Source organism: Peromyscus leucopus, chromosome 1, assembly GCF_004664715.2.
Source record: "Peromyscus leucopus breed LL Stock chromosome 1, UCI_PerLeu_2.1, whole genome shotgun sequence".
Lineage (NCBI taxonomy): Eukaryota > Metazoa > Chordata > Mammalia > Rodentia > Cricetidae > Peromyscus > Peromyscus leucopus.
In genome coordinates, this window is record NC_051063.1 from 105,806,516 (window position 1) to 105,831,087 (window position 24,572).

General features: G+C 47.8%; 1 protein-coding gene across 3 annotated transcripts in view; it reads right to left on the bottom strand.

Annotated features, from left to right (window-relative positions):
• Map6 (microtubule associated protein 6) overlaps positions 1 to 24,326 on the bottom strand; it is a 76,742-nt gene extending 52,416 nt beyond the window's left edge. Inside the window, exon 1 of one of the 3 annotated variants that reach the window (XM_037197237.1) lies at positions 22,084 to 24,320. In XM_037197237.1, the coding sequence (XP_037053132.1) occupies positions 22,084 to 23,645 (1,562 nt within the window). In that variant the 5' untranslated portion in view covers positions 23,646 to 24,320. Of the gene's footprint in view, positions 1 to 22,083 lie in introns of all 3 variants that reach the window. The other 2 variants (XM_028877496.2, XM_037197239.1) reach the window with 2 other exon arrangements.
• Between the last annotated feature and the right edge of the window lie 246 nt (positions 24,327 to 24,572).

Consider the following 24,572-nt stretch of genomic DNA (forward strand, 5'->3'; position numbering starts at 1 on the left):
AACAAAACACTAAAATGAGGAATAAAAATTCAAGGAAAGAGAAAATTTAAAAAAAATAATGTGGTACTCCAGCTGGTTTTATGGTTGATAATTATGGAAAATATCTGATATTTCCAATCTGGTTTTTTTTTTCATGCTAAAATAGGAATTCTGGGGGTTTTGGGGGGAGGGGCAGCTTCCTTCAAAATCTAAAGACATCTTAGGAAGAAAAGATGAGATTATATGTTTACCAAAAAAAAAAAAAAATTTAGAAGCTATGAAAATAAAAACAAAGCAACCTGGTTATTCAAGATCTCCACCTCAAGCCCATCCCAGCCAGGGTACAGACCTTCGGATTTTTAAAATTCTCACTTCTTGTTCTGGTTCTGCTGCAGCACCAGCTTGAGTGCCAGGCCAGGGCAGCTCTGGCCCAGGGGGTTGAAGCATCCTCATCCAGGCAGCCAGGCTATTAAAGGTCCCCAGGATCCCGTTTTAACCCTTTCCTGTCTTGCTGCTCATATCTGACTGACTACCTATACTATCATTATTGCTTTGTCTGATGCTTGAGTTCTAACACAAAGATGACATCACCTTGGTTTATTGGTGGAAGTGGTTTTGTTCGATTTCTTTAGATACGTGCTTTGTGATGTATTTACACGATAAAGTTCTCCCCTCCCCTAAAAAGTATAAACTTAGTCTAAATTCCTTAATTCAAATTTGACTAAAGCTTTCAGCGTTCCAAGCCAATGACACCACTACTGGTTCTCCTACATCTAAAAGCTTTACCTCTTTTTAAAAAAAATTAAATATCTCTTTATAAAATAATTATGGGGCATTCTATGAGAATGGGCAAAGGACCAAATGAGTCATCTATGCTAAAAAAGAAAACTACACACTTAAAATGATAAATACCAATTTAAAATTGGGGCGTTTTTACATGGTAAACTTCAGGAGATAAAGAACTAAACAGGCAAAAATCCAAAACCAGGTGATTTTATCTATTAAAGAAGACAGTACAGTGAGGACTTCCTTTAGCCCGGGTGGAGAGGATCTCATCAGGCACTTCTCATCACCTCCTGGGTGAGAAACTTCTGGAAACAATACCTTGGGTCCGTATACCTCACTTCAAACTTGAGTCAGCTTCTGAGGGTACACATATCCCCAGCTGAACCCTGGCTCGCAGCAACCCCAAAGCTAAGAGTGCCTTAGGCAGTGCCTGCACCTTAGGGCAGAATCGTCCTCACTTTACCTGGGCTTCCTTCCCACCAATGTATTTGGTTAGAACTTTCTCTCCCAGCTCCCATCTTTAAAATATTGTGATGTGATGTTGTGTGATGTATGTGTGTGTAGTGTGTGTATTGTGTAGTGTGGTATGTGTGTGTGTGTGTGTGTGTGTGTACAGCATGTGCATGCACACATACTCCTGTGCGTAGGTGTGTGGGCTAGTTTTGCATCAACTTGACACAAGTTGGGGTCATTTTAGAAGAAGGACTATCAGTTGAGAAAGTGCCGCCCTCATATTGGCCTGTGGGGGGATTTTCTTAATGATTGATGTGGGGGTTCCTGCTCACTGTGGGTGGTGCTACCCTGTCTGGTGGTCCTGGGTCCATCTTTATGTCGGTTCTGAGGGTTGAACTCAGGTCACCACGTGTGCACGACCAGCTCTCTACCCTGAGCCATCTCACAGGCTCTAAAACTTTTCTTTTGAAAAGAAAAGTAAATAAGGTTTTTTTCCCCCTTAACTTTTCTGTACTGTACACACTACATTTCCTACTAAAGGAAGAGGGTCTGAGCATGGTGGCACACGCCTTTAATCCTAGCACTCAGGAGGGAGGGGTAAGAGGATCTCTTGAGAGTTCAAGGCCAACCCCGTCTACATAGCAAGTTCCAGGACAGCCAGAGCTACACAGAGAGACTGTCACAAACAAACAGATAAATTAACGAAAAGGGATGAGAGGGAGAAAAGAGACAAAAACTGAAGAGATTCCTGGTGAGCCTCCTGGGCACAGCCTTGCAAAGCCCCTTAGCCTGAACGCAGGTTTCCTCTGCAGGCCCCCGGGCTGGCACGGCTCTGCTGAGACCCTCCCCTGGCCCTCACAGCCGACTGCTTCTCATGCATTGAGCACACACGAGTCTGTCCTTCTTGGTTCCACTTGATTTCCACTTTTCCTCATGGCCAGCTGCCACAGTGTCCTCTTGGTAACTTCCACACTGGTTCCCATGGATACCCTCCACTCTCAGACAGTCAGGACTCAGAGCAGATGGCTGCCTGCACTGGGTGGGGACCAGACTGCAGAATCTCTGAATTATCCAGCACTCTGATTCTTCTGTCTATCCCCTCCCAAACACACACACACGGATACACACACACACACACACACACACACACACACACACACAAACACAAACATATAAACACACATTCACACTTGTATACACACATACATACATACATACATACATACATATACTTACCACAAATACACACACACTCATGAATACACACACACATTCACACTTGTATACACATACATACATACATACATACATACATACATACACTTACCACAAATACACACACGTACACACATACTCATGAATACACACACAAACACACTTGGACACATATACAAACGTCCATACACTTACATATACACGTTTACACGTACACATCCATACAGATGATCACACAATCATGCTTGACTCTGGCCTTTACAAGGAGCTGATGATGTTTCAAACATTTGCACAGCATCCATAATCTGTTTGACCATAAACTGTATACTGCGTAAAAAGGAGATAACACTTTCCCATGACAGTTTATGGAGTTTTTTTTTTCTGACCCATTTCACAAATTATTATTTGGACCAAGACCTTTCTGAGTTAATGTAGACTGTGGGGTATGTAAAGGAATGTAAAATATATTTAGGTTCTTAGCATTTTTTTATTGCTATTGTCTGCCTCCTGATTGCTGGGATTAAAGGTGTGTGCCACCATACCTGGCAAAATATTTATTTATTTATCTCATTTGTATCAATTTTTTTGCCTACATGTATGTCTTTTCGCCTGTGGAGGCCAGAAGAAGGTGTCAGATCCCCTGGAACAGGAGTTACAGATGGTTGTGAGCTTCCACATGGGTGATAGGAATTGAACTCAGGACCTCTGGAAGAGCAGCCAGTGCTCTCAACTGCCGAGCCATCCCTCCAGCACTAGGCTTTTGAAATCTCAAAGCCCACCCCTAGTGCCACACTTCCTTCACCAAGGCCACACTTCCTAATCCTTCCTGAACAGGTCTACCAACTGGGAACCAAGTACTCAAACATATGAACCAATGGGGCCATTCTCATTCAAACCATCACAGGCTCCTAATGGAGGAAATAGAGGGTCCCTTCAGCAAGGCCATACAATAAATAATAAATGGGAAGGCTTGGTTTCAAGCTGATATTTTCTGATCCTAAGGCATTTCATTGATCCTCTACACCACGGCTATCAGATCAATATACGACTGCAGTAATTTCCCCCACCCCCAGCAATTCACAGGGATATGCTCCAAGATTCTCAGAGTATGCCAGAAACTGTGGGTAGATATCTACTGTCTAAATGTGGGGTGTGTGTGTGTGTGTGTACCTATGACAAATTTTAATGTATAAAGTAGGCAAGTTAGGAGAGTAACAACAATAACTATTAATAAAATAAAGCAAGTATAATATAATGTAATAAAACTGCCAGCATGGCTACTCTTGTTCTCTGAGTCTTCAAAAAGTAAAATAAGGCTCTGTGATATCTGACATTCTGATAACCATGCTACTTCTAAGAGACTAGTGGGCAGGTAGCATACCCAGCTTGGATATGCTGGGCAAAGAGATGACTCCCATCCCAAGTGAGACAGAGAGGGATGGCATGGGGCTTCGTCAAACTACTCACAATGGCATCTAATTTTAAATGCATGTTATTTATTTCTGGAATTTTCTGTCTAATGCTTTGTGGCCAACACTAACCACAAGTAACTGAAACCATGAAGAGAGAAAGGTTATGTACTAAGCTCCTTGTGATCCTCATCTTTTTTTCAGAACTTTTCTCTCTCCTATCCATACTGCCAGTATTAAAGATGTTTGTTACTTGAAAATATTCATACTTCTTATTTGTCCTTTCTGGCTCAAAGACAACAATCAGGATCATCACCATCAACACAACCATCATCAACAACACAACACCATTATTCACTATCACTACCACCACCAACACCACCATCATCACCAACAACACTATCATCATCACCAACAATATTGTCATTACTATCACCACCAACAACACCATTATTACACCAACATTAGTATCATCAACAACAACATTGCCATCACTATCACCACCACCACTACCCACATCATCAGGACCACCGATACCATCATTATCACCATCACCATCACCACAACCACCACCACCAACATCATCATTATCATCATCTTATTTCCCCTGACTTTTGGAGCAGGAACCGGCACAGAGTCAATTGGGACATCTGCAAACACGGACCTCACAGTCGTATGCCTGAAGCCTAATGTGGTGCCTCATTCATAGCAAGAGCTCAGCCAACATGAACTGAATTGAACAAGTGATTAGTCTCTGTTCTAGAAGAACAGTCTCTGCCATCTAGAAGAGGTTATGGTGGAGCATGCAAAGTACCACCTCATAAATGAGACTGGAGCGACTCCTGTGTACAGGGTCATGGCAGATAGATTCTGGTTTTGTTCTTGATTTTCTTGGAGGATGGGAGGGTTGGTTTTTCTAAGACAGGGTTTCACAATATTAGCCCTGGATGGCCAGCAACTTGCTATGTAGACCAAGTTGGCCTTGAACTCACAAACCTTCTGCCTCAGCCTTGTGAGTGCTGTGATTATTGGCATGTGCCACCATGCCTGACAATCTTTGTTTTCTTGAGACAGGGTCTCAATCTAGCACAACCAGCCTGGAACTTGCATCAATGCTTCTGCCTTAGCCTCTCAAGTGCTGGGGCATACCTGGCTGGGTCTTAGGGTGGGGACATCTCTGGCTGGAGCTTACAGTGGTGACGTACCTGGCTGAGGTGTACCTGCCTGCTTGGGGCATACACGGCTTAAACATTTCTTTTAAATGATACGGTGGTTTGAACCCAGGATCATGTACATGCTCGATAAGCACTCTTAACATTGAGCACACCCTCAGTGAGACTAGACTCCTAGTTGGCATCAAGAAGCCTCTCACTAACTCTAAGTCTGCTTTAGGCCAACAGAAGAGCTTCTGTGAAGACACGAAGCCGGGTCCCTCCTCATGGTGGAGTGCTTCTGTGCTGCACATAGAAGCTGAATTCTAAGCAGAATTACTATTTGCTTCCCTGAATGTAATGTAACACCACTTATTTCTTGTTTATTTACTTTAAAAACCTTGCTCCTATTTCCAGGGAGAAATGCACACAAAATGGCCATAGCAGCTCGAGACTAATACTCCACAATGGCGAGGACTGTACCTTTCTCCCTCAGTCACTAGGGAAAGGGCATGGTTACTGTTGTGTACCAAGACAAGGAGACCCTTATGTGTATCAGCCTCCCAGCTGCTTTTCAGCTGTAAGGAACAAGACAGTGACTATGTATGTTACACGGGAAGAGAAAGCAATGCCCTTTGCAAAGTACAGTCAACCCCAGCATTTCCAGGTACTTGGTTCAGGGAGCGACTGGCTAGTCACACACACAGGCCGAGCTTGGGTAGCAATAATAAACTCAACAGCATGGATGAGACACTGATAAACTGCACAGTCCAGGGGCCAAATACAAGTTTGGTCAGTTACAAACTAGGAATGTTTTTTGGTTGGTTTGTTTTGTAGAGCTGAGGCTGGAACTCAGGGCTTTCCACACGCTAAGTAAGTGCTCTACCACTGAAATATATCCCCAGCCCTAAGGATGGTTTTGTAGATGAATATTTGCTATCCATCAGATGAAAGAGACACTAGTTTTGAACCTCATTCAGCCCATATTATTTCCCCAAATACCTTTTCTTTCCTTCCTTCCTTCCTTTCTTTCTTTTCTTTTTTTTTTTTTGTTTGGTTTGGTTTTTTTGAGACAGGGTTTCTCTCTGTAGCCCTGGCTGTCCTGGTGGAATTAGATCTGTAGACCAGGCTGGCCTTAAACTCACAGGGATCCACCTGCCTCTGCCTCCTGAGTGCTGGGATTAAAGCTGGGTCAGCGCCACCACTGACCAGCTTCTCCTTCCTTCCTTCCTTCCTTCCTTCCTTCCTTCCTTCCTTCCTTCCTTCTTTCTTTCTTTCTTTTTTTTTTTTTTTTTTTTTTTTTTTTTTTTCTTTCTTTCTTTCTTTCTTTCTTTCTTTCTTTCCGTTTGGGACAGGGTATCATCATTTAACTCTGGCTGGCTTGGAACAAGCTATACGGGCCGGGTGGATCTCAAGCTCACAGAGCTCTAACTTCCTCTGCCTCCTAGGCACTGGGATTTAAAGGCATGTGCCACTACACCCAGCCAAAAATCCACTCTTCTCATTAACAGTCCTGTATTACTTAAGAGTGTACAGTGGGACCAAGTCCTGTGCTCATTGCATGAGTTGGCTGTTTGAAACCTGGAGCTTATGCAGGGAACATGGCTCAGTCTGGGAGGAAGGGACTGGACCTGCCTGGACTGAGTCTACCAGGTTGATCACAGTCCTCGGGGGAGGATTTGCCCTGGAGGAGGTGGGAATGGGGGGTGTGCTGGGGGTAAGGGAGGGTGTGGGAGGGGGGAGAGTAGGGGAACCCGTGGCTGATATGTAGAACTGAATGGTATTGTAAAATAAAATAAAATAAATAAAAAAAGAAGAAAAAAGGAAAAAAAAGAGTGTATTCAGTCAACATTATTATGGCGTTTTAAATTTTGGCAACAATATTTTGGGGGAATTTATTTTCTATCTCTTTTTGGGAAGATTGATTTCACTTTTATTTATGTGTCTGTGTCTGTGTGGGGCCTGTGGAGGCCAGAAGAAGGTGCTGGATCACTGTAGCTAGAGGCTCACACAGGCAAATGTGAGCCACCAACGTGGTGCTGGGAACTGAGTGCTGGTCCTTGGGAAGGGCAGCAAGGGCTTTTGACTGCCGAACCATCTCTCCAGCCCCTCTCCTTGGCACCTGAATTCCTACACAGTATCACTAGCTTGGCACGCTGGTCCGCAAAGCCTAAACTAGTTAGTCTTTCCTTTTACAGAAGGTTAGCTGACTCCTAGTTCAGACTGCAGCCACTTTCCCAGGCTCGTCACCACTGCGTCTCTCTGTCATATATGAATGTCTGCTGTCCCCCATAAGCATAGCTACCTTTCTGTGGCCCACTGTTCCTTCTTCCTAAAATGTGCCCCCCTCCCTACCATTGGTCACGTTGTTTTGTTCACTAAGCCTGAGCCTTCAAGGTCCAGCTCAGATACTACCCTCCTTAAACACATTCCCTGATATGTCAAGTCAGAACTGGTAACACTCCCCTGCTCAAAAAGTGTGTGGCACCATGGAGCACATAACTTACTTTGTTATAGGGGCTGACATTATAGCTGCTTCTCCTCCCATGGTGCAACAGTCCCGGGCAGGAAGCTCTCGAGTAGAGTGCTCCCACTCAAAGTGTCTGCTAGCAGACGTGTAATGTATGATGCTCCGCTGTGGAATGGGGGCATGAATGAAAGCTAACCTGACCCCTATTGGCAAAGCAGCCTAACCTCTACAGGAACTGTAGCTTTTATTTCCGCCAGTTACCTGGGTGTTTGCCTGCTCTCAGGAAAGCCTAGCCTGTGCCCACCAAGGCTTTTATTAAGTTACAAGGGTGGAGAACTGTGTATGAACAATATGCTACAATGTTATGACTTAGAAATGACACTGTGAATCCCTCCTCAGAGGCCAGCATCATCCTCCCACATGCCCAGGCTGTGGGGACACAAGGCTGGTGGGCAGCACCACCCTCTAATCCTCCCCTCCCCCATGCTCCTCTCACGTACATGACACCCATGAGTCTTCATTTGCCTGCTCCCTGTGCTCTCTGAAAGGACTCCGAGTAACTGACTTTCGCTTTCAACCCAGTGGAGACCATGAAATCCACCAGACAGAAACTGGTCACCAGGGAACTCTGAGAACAGTGGCAAAAGATTTCATACACTAGAGACCTCCTCCGAATTCTAGCAAGCCGTCTTCTGTGCAGGCCCAGAGACCCCCAAAAAGACACAGGTCCCATTTACAAGAAATGTAAGCTACATGGACTTTTGGAAGTACATATTTATTATTTTACTTCATGTATACGAGTGTTTTGCATGTATGTCTGTGTGTGCATCACATGCACACCTCTGGGATCCCATGGAACTGGGGTTATTGATGGCGGTAAACCACCACATGGGTGCTGGGAATTGAACCCAGATCCTCTGCAAGAGCTAGTGCTCATAGCCACCGGGCCATCCTTCTGTTTCCTAAGAACTTCCTTTCACAGGCCTGCAGAATCATGACAGATGCCAAAGCCACAGAAGGCTCCCAGGACGGCTGGGCTCTTGGGGAGATAGAGGAATAAAGTTGTAGAGAAGTACAAATGGAAGCTTAGCTGAGTATCATTTCAGTCCAAGGGGAAGCTCCTATCCAGATGCTGTGCACCTAGGAAGTTAAAAGCCTGAACTTTGACTAGCTGGGAAGAGGATCAGTCGGGGTGGGAAGCCAAGAGCGGTAATGGGAAGAGAATAGGGTCAAAATGCATTAGATATATATAGGAAAATGTTAAAAAGAAATACATTTAATGCCTAATTAATATATGCTAATGATAAACATTAAGAATCAGACAAGTACAAATTAGAACATAGAGCTCTACTGACTACAGAAACAGCTGTAAATCCATTTTCAGAGAAATTTAAGCTTGTTAACAATCATTCATTTCCAATTGCTGTCATTGAGACTCAGATTTTATGTTTTCTGTTTTAGGCAAGCAATGTTTTCATGAATACAAAATAGCAAGAGCCTCACCTCCCCCGTTTAATTTATATTTGCAAAGACAAAGTATAAATCAGTGATTCGGATGACTGGCAGACTACACCTGCCCACAGAAAATCTCACTGAAGCATACCATGGTTCCTTTCTAGAAATCCAAGAACTTGATCAAGCAGAAAAGCAAATAGCCAAGAGGCACTCAAGCCCGGAGTACCCAGTGAGGACGGGGCCCATTTACTGTTTACTCTAGGCCACACACTGTGGTAAGGACTGTGCACTTCATCCTTCACGTGTTTAACTAATTGTCTAGCTGCAGGGCAGCTCAGCAGTTCTTATAGAGCTCCTGAGTTCAGGTCGTTCAGCTCACTGAGTGGTTCATAACCACCTGTAACTCCAGTGCCAGGGGATCTGACATGCTCCTTTTGGCCTCCACAGGCTTCTGAACTCACACACACACATAGATTCCTCCCTCCTCTACACACACGTATATTTACATAATGGAGAATAAAAAATTAAAATAAACAAATCTAGCAGCAAGCACATGGTGCTTCCAGCACTTGGAAGGACTGAGAGTTTGGAGCCAGTTGGGACTACATAGCAAGACCCTGTCTCAAAAATCATCTAAATCGGGCGGCGGTGGTGCACGCCTTTAATCCCAGCACTCGGGAGGCAGAGCCAGGCGGATCTCTGTGAGTTCGAGGCCAGCCTGGTCTACACTGTCTGGAAAAACCAAAACCAAACCAAACCAAACCAAGCCTCCTAAGGACCTAGCTAGGTGCTGGGCGTGCTGACGAAGGAGTCAGGTAAGAGAGGCATGGACTTAATGGGGTGTTTGTTAGGCCTTTCAACATCTTACAGGGTGGGTGTCACTGGTTCTGTGTTACCAGTGAAGAAAAAGGTTATGTCACATGTCCAACGTCTTTTTTTTTTTTTTGGTTTTTTTGAGACAGGGTTTCTCTGTGTAGTTTTGGGCCTTTTCCTGAAACTCACTTGGTAGTCCAGGCTGGCCTCGAACTCACAGAGATCTGCCTGGCTCTGCCTCCCGAGTGCTGGGATTAAAGGCGTGCGCCACCACCGCCCGTCCAGTGTCTTATAGTTAACACTCAGACAGCAATGGAACCCAAAGCCCCAGACAAAGCTAGACACCTGGCTGTCCCCCCTCACCGCCCTGTCAGATGCCTCCTCCTGGTCCCTTCCTTCCACGTGAAGCTAGCTTCTGGGCCCTGACTCACACAGACACAGCTTCTCCAGCACGTGGTCGTGACCAGGCTTCCTCAGTGTTCCCCACAGGCTCCTACTACTGACCGGCTTCCATGGCTGTAATTTTCCTGCCGCCTGTCTCTCACTAGACCAGGCACTCCCACAGACAGGTATCTGTGTAATTCATCTCCACACCACCAAGTCTTGGCCTAGTGAGTGCCTGGTGCAAGGGGCCCCAGGGGTCTCCTGAATGGATAAATGAAGACTTCCATCCTAACCTACTCTGTTCCACTCTCTAAGAACATAACAAAAGCAGTCGGCACTGGCTGTGGCTGTTGTACCGTATGAAGCATTAACTTCCTCCGGGGTCATCAGGACTCTGTGAAGCCACTACTGTGTTACTGTCCCCATTGAACTGACCTTCCCAAGGCCACACAGATTTTAAGTTAAAGTGCAGGATGCAAACTCTGGTTCTGATGGTCACCAACTCCTTCTCAAAACACCAGGACACCTCTCGGATGCAAGCAACTCTTCCCTCCTCCAGTTTTCCAACAGAACCACCCAGCCCCTGCAGCACCCCCCCCCCCCCCCCCCCCCCACCCCCGCACAACTCTGGTCCCTGGTTTTCACCTTCATGGTGGCTTGCCAGCAACTCAGATAATGAATTCAGGTTGCTCCCTCATGACAGCAGTCCCCTGCAAACAGGGTCATGTGCTTGTTGCCAGCCACAGAGAGGCCCAGTGTCCCAGCCTTTCATGCTTTTAAGATGGCTGCATTGAACTTGGAATAAAACTATTAATCCCCCTGTGTTATTATTATGGAATTAAAACCACATAAATCCAACCTAATTCCCTGCTTTTACAGTAAAAGCCTCTTTCACAACAGACTAAAAGCCCCACAGGATAGGAAGGATTTAGAAGGAAGGAGGAGGAGGCTCTGAGGAAAAACTGAGTGAAATTGCATGTTAACTAAGTGTGGGGCTCATGACTCAGCTCAGGGTGGGATTTGACCAGAGCACCTACTGGGGTACCTGTGATTTCAAGTACAACCAGGGCTGAGACCCCACGTCCACCCCGGGAAAAGCATCAGGTGTGGGAGCAGGAAGCAGAAAGTCTGGATGCACAAGCTAGGCCTGATCCTGGAAAGTGCTGACCTCAAGCCAAAGTGCTGAGTCTCACCCTGGAGGGAGAGGGGTCCACACAGAGCTCAGAACAAGGAGTGGGGAGACCCCTCCACCCCACCCCAACACACAAACAATGTTGATGGAGGGTGACCTATGGATTTAGGAGAGGGGAGCAGCGGAGGTTGGTCGAGGCAGCAGCCCTTTCTAGAGCAGAGTGTTCTAGAATAAGTGAGGGCTGGGGGACATAAGGGACATGCTGGATCTGCACAGGGAAGACAGGGCCATGTTCTGGAATGAGGAGAAGTGGATTTCTGGGCCTGTCTGGCTACTGACTGGCCATGAGAACTCAGTTCCCACCCTTCCCTAACTCTGCTCTACATCCTTATATGGTGATGTTAGCCTGGCTAACTCAGGAGACAGAGGCAAGTGGATCTCTGTGAGTTAGAGGCCAGCCTGGTCTACCTAGTAAGTTCCAGGCCAGCCAGGGCTACATAGATTTACCTTAAAAGATCACAGGAAAGCCTAAATAGGAGCTGGGAAGACAAGTACACCTCAGTAAGGTACCCTAGCATGAGGGCTCAAGTTCAACACGCAGCAAGCACACAACACGCCAGGTATGCGGCACGTGCTGGAGAGGCAGAGACAGGGGGATTCTTAAGAGTTTTCTAGCAAGCCACACCAACCTGATTAGCAGTCCCCAAGTCCCAGTAAGAGACCCTGTCTCAGAGATGGACCTCACCTAGTGTGATATCCGAGGTTGTCCTTCAGCGAGCGCACGCGTGCGCACGCACGCACACATGTGCTCACTCCCGGGAATAAAGACAGGTGAAAGCATGTGGCGGAGTGGTCACTCAGCAAATGCAGCTGAAGCGTAGCGCTGCCTCTGCTGTCTCGCAGTTTTAGCTTTGTCCGCCTTTCTCTTAATCACTGTGATTTAATTGTGAGCAAGCCATAGGCAGGAGGCTTGAGAAAATGCACTGGAGGAACTGTCACCCAGTGGGCCAACTTTCTGAAGTCACCGTTAGGAAATGGACAGTGACCACAGGGCACAGCAGAGTGAATGAAGCAAGTGTTTCCCTCGCTCTTAAGGGTTTTGTGGCTTGAGGTCTGGGCACAATTTCCCACCCCACATTTGTCTTGACCCTGCAAAAGCCTTCCATTCATGTGCAAATAATTACACATCGATGTGGAATAAGTGAGGAGAAGCGTTATTTACTACACAGTATTCAACATGTCTTGCCAGTGTGGGGGAAGCTAGCAGGCAGAGACAGTCAGTGTCGGGCTTACTCTCCTCTCAGGTCGGGCAGGCAAGCATGGAGGCCAACAGCCTGTCATTGACTGACCCCCACCCTACCCTGAGATCAGGCGTGCTGAACTCTGATCTCAGCGACCTCCTCTTCTCTTCTCTTCTCTTCTCTTCTCTTCTCTTCTCTTCTCTCTTCTCTTCTCTTCTCTTCTCTTCTCTTCTCTTCCTTCTCCTTCCCTCCCCTCTTCTCTTCCCCCACCCAAACTAGCATCTCTGGGCTTGGTTCTCATCAACAGGTGGATGTTGTTCAAATCTTTCTTTTTCTGTTCTGCCCTTTCTTCTTCCTGAGCATCAAACTATATCTTCATTTTGTATTTTGATTAATGCAAACACACACACACACACACACACACACACACACACACACACACACGCCTAGAACAAAGTCTACATAACCTAACCATTAACTCCTGTAGACTGATGCCACTCTAACTCAGATAGACATCCAGAAGACACTTTTCCAACACCTTGGAAGGTTCCTCAGGCTCCTTCTCAGCCAGCTACCCACCCACTCACTGCAAGCACCACTATTCTACCCACCATCAGTGATTCCTGCTTGTTTTTGAAGTCCTATAACAGGAGTCATGCAGTAAATGCAGTTGTATTTATTTTCTTTCTCTCCCCATTATGCCCGTGATCTCTTTATCGTGTGTCCAGTCTTTTTCATTGCTGTATAGCAATGGTCCTCAGTTAGGAATAAATCCTCGCTGCCACAGGGATGTCTTATGGAGATATTTTTATTGCTACAACTCAGGGCAGGGAAGGATAGGAAACACCACTGGCATGGTGTGGGTAGAGGCTGTGACGAGAGGTCAGGGGTGTTGCCAAATACCCTACAGTGCAAAAGGCAGCCCTTCCGGAAAAGGAATCGTCCCGTTGAAAATGTCTCCATGCCGAGATGGAAAATCTCTGTGTATCAGTCTCCTACAGCAGCCATAACAAGCTTCAGAACGGAATGGTCGGAAGAACACAAAGCTGGGCGGGCTTGGAATCTGAAATCTGGAATCCCAGCTACCTAGGAGGCCTCCTTCAGTGAGTTCAAGGTCAACTAGGGTAACTTATCGAGACCTGGCCTGAAAAAACCAAATAGGGCTGATGATGTAGCTCAGGGGTAGAGGGCTTCCCTAGTACGCACAAGGCCCTGGGTCCAATCCAAAGGGGAGAGAGAGAGGGAAGGAAAAGGAGGAGGAGAGAAGAGAACCCACAGAAACTTATGGTGGAAGGCCAGCTCTTCAGTCATTTCTAACGGGTCTCACTGGGGACTGTGTGAGCAGAAGACATTTCCTCCTCCCCCAGCTTCAAGGCTTGCTTGCTTTTTTGACACGTAGACTCTTTTCCATCTTTAAACCTAAAAACAGGCAGCCAAGACTATGACCTGCATCACTCTAACGCCGACAGCTGTCTTCCTGTTTTTCTTTTATGCTCACACTCAGCCTCCCAGGGTTATCCACGCTAGTCTCCTCACCGCAAGATCGATCTAATAGTCCCCTTTGCTTTATGTATCCACAAGCCCCAGAAGTTAGAACAGGGCAACTTTGCGGGAAGTGTTCTCCGGCCCACTTGGCCCTGCTCTGATACTCTCCATCACCTGTGTGCTCAACCACACTTGCATTGTGCGCGTCTCTCTAGTGGAGATGCTCTATGCATTCTTGCACACATTTGAGTTCATTTCTGTTAGGCGTGTTCTAAGGAAGGAGTTGTTGAGTCATAGGGCAAACAAAAGAATGCTATAAAGTGATCGTGCCAGCAGTATTTCTGGTTTCATTTTCGACTAAGAATCTCTTTGTAAACCTTCTGAAGACATTGCCAACTCAACTTGTCCAAACTGCACTGTCCAGCTCACTGAATGATTCACTGTTTCCCAGCTCGACGGAGCAGCCCTCAAGGGAATGCCCTAGATGCGGCCTGCCCTTTCCGTTTTCACCACTAGTATCTTACTCTGTTCCATCGACACACGTTTGCTCTCTTCCCTTGCTGAAGATCTTATCATCTCTCAGCCGGACAATTCCCTTGCTCCTGGTGGTCCCAGACTCATCCCTCGAGTCCATCCTTCCCACTGCTGGCAAAGTCACCTTTCCTAAAATTCCCACCTGATTCCCTTTGTTTATAGGATAAAGGAACAGGCCTGATCCTGTCCTGGTCCCTCCTCCATGCGTCTCCCACTTAGTGCCCACTCATGTCTTGCAAGCCGCAGCACACCACTCACATTCTCTACTAAGTGCTTTCTTAGTAACATTCCAGTGGGGGGGGGCGGGGGGGGCGGGGGGAGGGGGACGACGACGACTAATTCCTCTCTCTGTGCCCTACCCCACCCTGCACAGGAACTGAGCAGCACGTGTATCCCGGCCTTCTAAACACTAGACACGAGCTCTTGGGAGCAAGGGCCACTTCATCACCGCAAGACTTAGTTCAGGGCTGACCTAAGGTAGACACAAGCATTTGGTGGCTTGAAAACATACATGCTAGTGAACCCTGTGAAGAGGAATACCAAACGGAGGGAAAGACTAACATACACAAGGCCTGACAGGTCAGGGGCCATCACGGAAGTGACAGACAGTTCCAGTCCTGTGGGTGATGTTCAACAGAACCAAAATTTCATTCTTTGGGAAGACAAAGAAGCAAAATTAATCTCAGTAAGACTAATCTTGAAAAGAGAGAGAAGGCACAAAAAAGCAGGTCCAGAGGGCGAATAGGAGATGCCGACCCGATATTCAAGGAACACCCCTCTTATACAACCTGTCCCAAACAACTTAAAAGAGGGGAGTCTATTCATCTAATTTTATAACCTCATCCCAATATTACATGAATCCAATATTTTTTAAAAAAATTGGAGCCGGGCGTTGGTGGCGCATGCCTTTAATCCCAGCACTTGGGAGGCAGAGCCAGGTGGATCTCTGTGAGTTCGAGGCCAGCCTGGGCTACCAAGTGAGCTCCAGGAAAGGCGCAAAGCTACACAGAGAAACCCTGTCTCGAAAAACCAAAAAAAAAAATAAATAAAAAAAAATAAAAAAATAAAAAATTGGAAATGGCAGATCAATTTCACTTACAAATGCACATGCCAGTATTTTAAGTTAAAAACAGCAAGCCAAGCTCAGCATAATAAAACCATTCTTTTATCTAAGCAAGGTTTATCACAGGACAATAAATATGCCTTAGTATCAGAAAGAAATCTATTAACATTAAAAAGTAAAACCGGACATCAGTTGATATAGAAAAAGTATTCAATGGGATCTAACAGCCATCCACATTTTTAAAAGTTTCTAGGGTAAGAAGAATGAGGTGTTTCCTAACCTTTCTATGAAAACACAGCAGACTCCATCCTTAGTGATAACATGTCAGAAGCAGTCCCAGGCTCCCAGACAGACATCGATCATCCCAGACTACTTAAAACAACACTGGATATTCTAATGAATGCAAAAACACAACACAAACAAGACATAGACATATTGGAAGCATGTCAATAGACTACCATGTGCTAGAAATATAAAATCATTCCTTAGACAAAACTAATTACAAGCCGGGTGGTGGTGGTGCACACCTTTAATCCTAACACTTGGGAGGCAGAGGCAGGCAGATGTCTGTGAGGCCAGCCTGGTCTATAGAACAAGATCCAGGACAGGCTCCAAAGCTACACAGAGAAACCCTGTCTCGAAAAACAAAAACAAAAACAAACAAACAATAAAAACCCAAAACAAAGAAACAAAACTAATTACAGCGTGATAAGGTTACGGAACACAAGAGTAACTTAGAAAAAATAAATGTATCAGAGCAATAATACATTAGTAAATGCAACCAATATGCTCCTCACAAAAGGAACAATAGTTAAAGGATTGTGTAAAAGTAAGAGAAAATGAGAGTGTGGCATTAGCTCCGGCTAATGGAACAGAACAAGGGGTCCAGAAATGATATCCAAGTGTGTGTGACACTTCTATGTGCGAGGAGACATCCTCTGTGAATGGGGGGAAGGTGAGCCTTTCAAAAGGGTATGGGACAAGGACACGTGAGGAGAGAGGGGAGAGGACTTCTTTGGTTTATTTTTATTATGTCTATACGTGTGTATAACTCTGAACACGTGTAAGTCAGACTACCTGGAGCTTGATTACAGGTGCTTATGAGTTGCCAGATATGGGTGCAGGGACTCAGGTCTGCTGCAAGAACAGCAATTGTTCTTAATTGCTAAGCCAATCTCCAGCTAAGCCAATCTCCAGCCCTAGGGCATTTGATCCCTAAGTCATTCTACAAATGAATATAAAAATCCAATGAGGTGACTGCAGACTAAACTGTAAAAAGATAATATAAAACTTTAAAAACCTACATATATGATTATATATATATATATATATATATATATATATATATATATGATCTTATGGAGGAAAATGATGTCAGTAAAAGATGTAACAGACTTGAATAAAAAGCATGCTTAGCTTTTTATTCATAAAGGCAACTTATCCCTTAAAAACAGACAGCAGTGTTTTGCCAAAGAAAGCCTTAAGTCTAACTCAGCAACAAGAACAGATGTGGGGGTCCCACTTTAAACTTGCCCAATAGGATGTCTGAGGACATGCCCAGGAATCTGAAGCTTAGAAAATTCCCTAGGTGGTTCTTCCACATCCTGAAGTTTGAGAACCCTGACTTAGGAAGAGACCATAACCTGGCTGGCTACAGAATCACTGAGAAGTTCAGAATGTTCAGCTGTTCAGGCCATACCCTAGATGAACTGCGGCAGAATTTCTGGGTGGGACATCTATACATTAGCATTTAAAAGAAAAAAACATGTATGTGTACTCATTTGTGTGCACGCACATCTGTACACACATGCATGTGGAGGCCAGAGGTTGATATCAGGTGTCTTCTGTGGTCTTGCTGCACCACCTTATTTTTTGACACAGGTCTCCCGCCGAGCCTAGAACTCACTAATTCAGCTAGGCAAGCTGGCCATTAAGCTCCAGGGATCTGTCAGTGTTTGCTCCAGAGCTGGGGTTACAGGAGCATGCTGCCCCACTTGACATTTTATATAGGTTCTGGGGATCCAGACTCCGGCCCTCACGCCTGCACAGCAACCACTTTATGAGCTGAGCCATCTCTCCAGGCCCTGCCTCAGCATTTTTAAAGACTGTGCTATGCGGCGAGGTTGAGGCACTTGCCCTAGGCTTGTGCAGAGAGGCCATGGCTCCGCTGGCATTCCCCGGGTGAGCATTTCCCTCTGGGGTAACTTGGCAGAATTCAGGCCTTATTCCAGTTAAAGAAGATGTGACCTCCTTCCTTAGGTAAGATTAGGCCTACTTGGGCTGGAGAGATGGCTTAGAGGTTGAGAGCACCAGTTGCTCTTTCAGAGGCTATGAGTTCGATTCCCAGCAACCACATGGTGGCCTACAGCCATATATAATGAGATCTGGGGCCCTCTTCTGACCTGCAGGTGTACATGCAGGCAGAACACTATATATATACAGTAAATAAATAAATCTTAGAAACAAACAAACAAACAAAAAACGATTAAGCTTACTCATTGGTACCCCCAGCACCCTAGTTGGCATGGGTTTGGTGGTCATTTTATGCTGTAAACTCAACCGCATGATACTGAAGGGAATTTATCAATATGTAGGCGAATAACTTTCACTAAGCCCTAAAAATCCCATACGATCAAGAAATCCAAGCACAGAATTAGGCTGTGGAATATACAAGCAGGACAAACAACATCCTTCTCTTTGAGTGCTCGTGAGCTGGGGAGATGTGGGCTAGCACATTCAACAAGAAAGCCAAGACAAAAGAGTTCATAAAGTTCATTGTGAGCAGAAAGAAAGGAATCATTCTGAAAGGCAGGACCGAGGGAGGTGTTGAAGAGTCAGTAGTACCTCAGGTTGTCATGAGGTATGGCTAGACTTGGGAAGCAGAAAATTAGGGAAGCGTGTAGTTGGTACACAGGGTGTGAGTAAGTCAGATGGGCCTTCTCCAACCTTCATGCAAGGCTGGAAGGCAGACGCCAAAGGTTCTTTTCCTTTCTGACTTCCTGTTAGTGCTTTCATTTTTCAAGCATTTTGCCTCTGGTTTACAAATGGCACCTCGCAGAGCCCCCACTGATTGCATCTCGGAAGAGTTTGCCATTAGCATTTCTACAGGGAGCACCTGCTGCCACATCCATCCTGATTAGCTAGCTGACAGCCAGGGCAATGGGCCTGACTGGGAGGGGGATTTTACTCGCTTCCTTTTGACTCATCTCTTTCCTAATTGAGGATGCCAGGTCAAATGTCACAAATGACTGCCCAATAAAATCCACCTTTAAGACACGGTTCTCGATTTTATAGTATCATCTATGCAAAAAGAATATATTAAAATTTAATCAACCTTATGATTATGAATAATGACAAAGATATCTCAGATACCACTTGAGTGCAAAAATCCCAGGCCAATGTGATGGGTTATGAATCAAATGAGCCGCTGAACAGGACAATGTCTCAAAACCAGAGTAGGCCAGGATGGCGGATGTTATTTAGTGACTGTTATTTAGCATACATATGATTCTGCATATTGAATATACATTACATTAAAGACCAATATATGACAATGATGGATCATGTGGCCTTTTCTCCCTAATAAAGCAAACTGTTCACATTGCTGTCCTATGATGGATGTCACTTGTAAAGCCCATGAGAGAAACCAGCTGCCATGGCATAAACATGATTTATGGAGAGAGGCAGAAGAAAAGGTTTTAGAAATCAAATCGTCATTGACATGGAGCCTAATTTGGTTTCTATGGTGATATTAGGTCCCTCTACAGTAGACATGGAGCATACTTAAGGAACTGTTCAGAATCATAGCAAGAAAAAGAAAGGCAGACAATAGGCAAGGGGGAAAAAAAATCAATGTTCCAAATAGGCCTATACATCCCAACATATTTTCTCTACAGTATATTTATGTTAATTTATAGAATATATTACTTCTTCACAGTTACTTTCATCCAAAGTCCGTTTCTCTAGAATTGGTTAACGTTTCTTCTGGAAAAACAACAACAGCAACAAAATAAATTTCACCACAAATGTGTCATAAGTTCATTAAAGAAATGTCTGTCTTTTAACAACTCATTTTCTTAATGCTTCAGAATATAGCACCGATGGTCACAAAGTCATATGTATGCATTTTGCAGAAAAGGTGATTTTTTTTTTAAAAATAAAATGAGATGTTCAAAGATTGTCCCTGATAGGTTGATAGACGTCTGGTGCCGGTAAAAGAGGTCATGCTCACAGGCATCCAGAGAACGTGTTCCTTACTCAGTCTAACCATCCAGCATTTGTGTAACTGGGAACACGAGGCAGGGATGCCGATTCCAGGTAAGGTTTGGTTGTGGGGAAGCCTGCTATACAGAACAAAGCCACAGACCAACATCTGCAGGGAGTGCCTCTGAGGGCCACGCTCGTTTTCTGACTGTCTGACCCAGCTTCCACCAACAGAACAAACCCAGCCAGCTCAGAAACCTAAACTGAGCCATCACCCCAGGCAGTGTGGGAACCTTGGACTGCCATGATCTCTATGAAGGTGAGCAGGAAGAAGATCCTGCCAGGTGGTTGGTAAGGTTCCACCCTCCAGGGCAGGGCAGAGTGGAAATGGGACGAAAGGGGCAGGAATCCCATGTCAGGCTACCCACAGGCTTCTCAGATAATGAGCCAGGACTTGTGAACAAGAGAGCCGTGGCAGAACCAGAAAAGCACGTCTTTCTTTGTGTTTTAACGCCTGCTTGTGTGTGGCCCTCTCCCCTTTGATCTTCCATTACTAGTGTAAACATCACTGTGAAAATCCCACTTCCCTGCAGCTGGGCTGTCCGAGGAAAAGGAGCTTCATCCTTGCTTGACCCAGAGCTGTGAAAGAAGTGGTGTGCTACTTCTGGAAGACCAGTATGGCTGTGATACCACTCAACCCGGAGAGACAGTATGGCTGTGATACCACTCAACCCGGAGAGAGAGAGCTAGCAGGAGGCAGAGCTCAGGAAGACACGGAATTCTGAGGCAGGGGGTCTGGTTTTGCCTTAACAAGAGAGTTTCTATATCTTCTGGTCTTTTGCTGTGTGTGAAGGAACGCTTGCCATGTCCACCGCAGACCATCATTCCGACCTGAGGCCGCACACAGTGTGGGCAGATGACACTAACTCTGCGCTCGCAGGGAAAAGGCACCTAATGGACTATGGCACCGATGAGAGGGCCCAGGAGCCACGCCTGGACAACACTAGCTCGCTCACTCATCACACACACCTGCCTCCTCAGAACCCCAAGTTCGGTGATCTATGTTCAAGTCAACCAGGGTCTGTCTGCTAATTGATGTTGGTTGAAACATAAAGGCAGGCCTGAAAGCTAAACATTCAGAAATACACATTGGATGGACGGAGGGTGGAAAAGCTGGAAGACCAAGGCTGCAGCACAGGAGAATTCTAGAGACGGGCGTGTGTGTGTGTGTGTGTGTGTGTGTGTGTGTGTGTGTGTGTGTGTGTAAATTGGGCGATGCTTCCATCCTTGGATGCATTCATTAACAGGGATGTGAATGTGCCAGAGAGGATAAGAAACACATCTACTGAACCCAGAGTGGGAGAGGAGCTGCCTCAGTAGGGAAGAGGGCTGGAGATATCTAGGAAGCAGACACTAGACGAAGGACACATCATCTAGGAGACTGTAATGGAAACAAAAAACTACCACTACGTCCCTCCCAGGCATGGCCAGTCCTCATGAGTCACCTCTCTCGATCCTCCCAACGGCCAGCACAGTGTTTGGCATAGAGTCAATCCTCAAAACTATACAGAAAATGTCACTCTAAATCAGTGCTTGTGTGGACAGTCCTAAGATAACTTTCATTGATTCCATCTTACAGATAAGATCTCGAGGCCCGGGAAGGTTAAGAAGCTCGCCCCATGTGCCAAAGCTACTGAAGAAGCGGGAGGAAAATGAATTCAAAGTACTAGTGGTTGAGAAGGAGAGTCATTTGTAAGACGTGTGGGCAATCCAGAAAAGGGTGTGGCACCTGAGTGTCCGCCAGGGACTTGGGGAGGAAGCCAATGAGAGACCAAGAGAAAGAAATGGACTAGGGAGGAGAACGGATTGCTTGGAAAGAACCGAGAAATGAATGGGTGGCAGTGGAGCCAACTGGGGGGTGAGGGGTGGGGGAGGCAGTGGCAGTATCCAGGCCTAGGCAGCAGGTGAACTGGGCAGACAGGAGGAAAGTGCACTCTAGCTGGGAGGAAACTGACAAGGTCTCTGTGGGGCGGGTAGGGTGCTGAGCTAGGCGGCAAGGAGGGCAGTGTGGTTTAGGGGTGGCACACAAAACAAGCCGGGAAGACCAGGGTAGAAAATGTTAAGGGCTTTCCTACAGGGCGGGGCAGAGAAGTCTGGGTTGTGAGGGTTCTAGAATGTGGCTATGGAGAGAGGGCGTGGTCCAGCACTAGAGAGGAGGCTGAATGAGAAGTTTTCCGTGGGGAAATGGACCCTGGATAGTCCTCGCGAGGGGACAAGGGTGATCAGCATCACCTGTTACCCCTGTCTCACCTGTAGGAACTGCTCACTGTACTCGTCACCTCCTCCCGGATTTGCCTATTGAGGGCATCTGCCACGGCGCGCCCTTTGCCGCCTTCGAGCCCTGCGGCTTGGGCAGCGGGTGTCTGCTCGTGCCCCTCAGAGCGACGCACCATCCAGGCCGGTCCTGCCTTCCTGCGTGTGTCACGCTCATCTGCACCAGATGCCTTTCCAGCTGCAGGGCCGCCCTCCTGGGTCAGGGACTGAGCTGGGGGCAGAGGCTTCTCTTCGTGCCCTTCTGTGCGAGTCACCATCCACGCGGGCCCGGCCTTCCTGCGTGTGTCACGCTGGTCTGAACCCGAGGCCTTTCCAGCTGCAGGGCCGCCCTCCTGGGTCAGGGACTGGGCTGGGGGCAGAGGGGTCTCCTCATGCCCTTCTGTGCGAGTCACCATCCACGCGGGCCCGGCCTTCCTGCGTGTGTCACGCTGGTCTGAGCCAGATGCCTTTCCAGCTGCAGGGCCGCCCTCCTGGGTCAGGGACTGGGCTGGGGGCAGAGGCGTCTCCTCATGCCCTTCGGTGCGAGTCACCATCCAGGCCGGTCCTGCCTTCCTGCGTGTGTCACGCTGGTCTGCACCAGAGGCCTTTCCAGCTGCAGGGCCGCCCTCCTGGGTCAGGGACTGGGTCGGGGGCAGCGGCTTCTCCTCGTGCCCTTCGGTGCGAGTCACCATCCACGCGGGCCCGGCCTTCCTGCGTGTGTCACGCTGGTCTGCACCCGAGGCCTTTCCAGCTGCAGGGCCGCCCTCCTGGGTCAGGGACTGGGCCGGGGGCAGCGGCTTCTCCTCGTGCCCTTCGGTGCGAGTCACCATCCAGGCCGGTCCCGCCTTCCTGCGTGTGTCGCGCTGGTCTGCACCCGAAGCCTTTCCCGCCGCCGGCACCCCGGCTCCTCCACCGCCTTCCGGGTCCCGGGCTTCGGTAGAGGTCTGCATGGTCCCGCGCTCTTGGCTCTGCGGACGACGCTTGGGCACCCCAAGAATAGACTGGGAAGGTTGAGAAGTCGAAGGGATCTGCACCGGCTTGGGGATCCAGGGGTGGTCCCCGCGGCGGGGGAGTGGCCAGGCGCGGAAGTCCTTCTGGTACTGGGTCTCGCGCTCGAAGGGCGCGTCGGAAGGCTGGTACTCGCTGCGCGGCCGGCAGCTGGGCTCTGGCCGCTGCACTTTCCAGGCGCGGTAGTCCTGTCGCATCACCGAGTCCGCGGTGACTGAGCCGGAAGTGGAGCCCGAGGCCGCGCCCAGGCCCGGGCCGCTCCGGCCGGGGGCGGTTGCACTCTCGCGGTCGCCGCTGGGCCCGGGCGCCGGCCCTGTTGCCCGGGCAACTACATCCGACTCGCCCTGGGCCGGCTGCGTCTCTATGGCGACAGCGCGCGAGGGGGGCGCTATCGCTGACTGCAGCGGCGCTGGCGGCTGCGGCGGGGCCCCTGGATGCTCCGTGGCCTCCGAGTACTTGGTGAAAACCAGGGGCACCGCAATGTCCGCCTTGTCCAGCTGGTTCCAGAAGCGGGCGATGCAGCAGGCCCTTGTGATGCACGGCCACGCCATGATGCTAGGTGCAAAACCGGTCCTCTCTCTCTTTTGGTGGTCCTAAATCAAACCCCCAGTCTCCCTTTAACCCCAATCCAGACCCGACAATGTGATTCCCACCGCTTCCTCCCCCTAGCAGCCGTTTTCCTTGTCCTCCTCCCTCAAAGAGCACCTGAGGACGAGATACAGCTGAAATAAAGTCCACAAAGTCCCTCGATTACCGTCTGCAAACGCCTTCGGCAGAGGACCTGCTGTGGCCCGTGACGGATGAGAGCGAGGTTCGGCGTCCCAGAGTCCAGGCCTAGGGCGTCTGGGCGCGCCCTTCCTGCGGCTACGGTGTCACGCAGACCCCGGCCGAGCGAGGAGATGCTTGGCAAGGAGGCTGTGGGATTAAGCCATGGCGCATAGAGAGAGCTGGGCAAATAGGTTCTTGTCTCCTTTCTGTCTGGTTCAAGTCGGCCGCCTAGTAGGGTTCGGCAGCGGTCACCTCCAACCCAGACAGAGCAGAGTGCCTCTGCCGTATCGGTACCCCTGGTGATGCTGCAACCGCCGCCGCCGCCGCCGCCGTCTCTGCTGCAGAGAGGCGGCCCCACCCTTTTTTGCGGCTCAGCAAGGGAGGGGGGTGATCAAGAAAAGATGCTGAGAGTGTGCGCGCTGCAGAAAAAAATCACCTGCTGTCGTCAGCGCTCGCTGCTGAGAGGTTGCCCTCTCCCTGTCCCCTCCTCTCTTCTCCTGGCAGCTCCTCCCTCTTCTGTTCCCAGGCAACAGCAGAACTGGGTCCTTGGTTGGTTCAAGTCCCAAGCTCTGAGGACTTGCTGTCCTTGGGTTGCTGGCTTCACATCCTGGATCCCAGGCTCCTCTTTGGTAAAATAGGCCCAACCACTGGATGAGTGAGGATATTAAATTAAAAAGTATAAGCACCCCCCTCCCGATGAAATGTCTGTC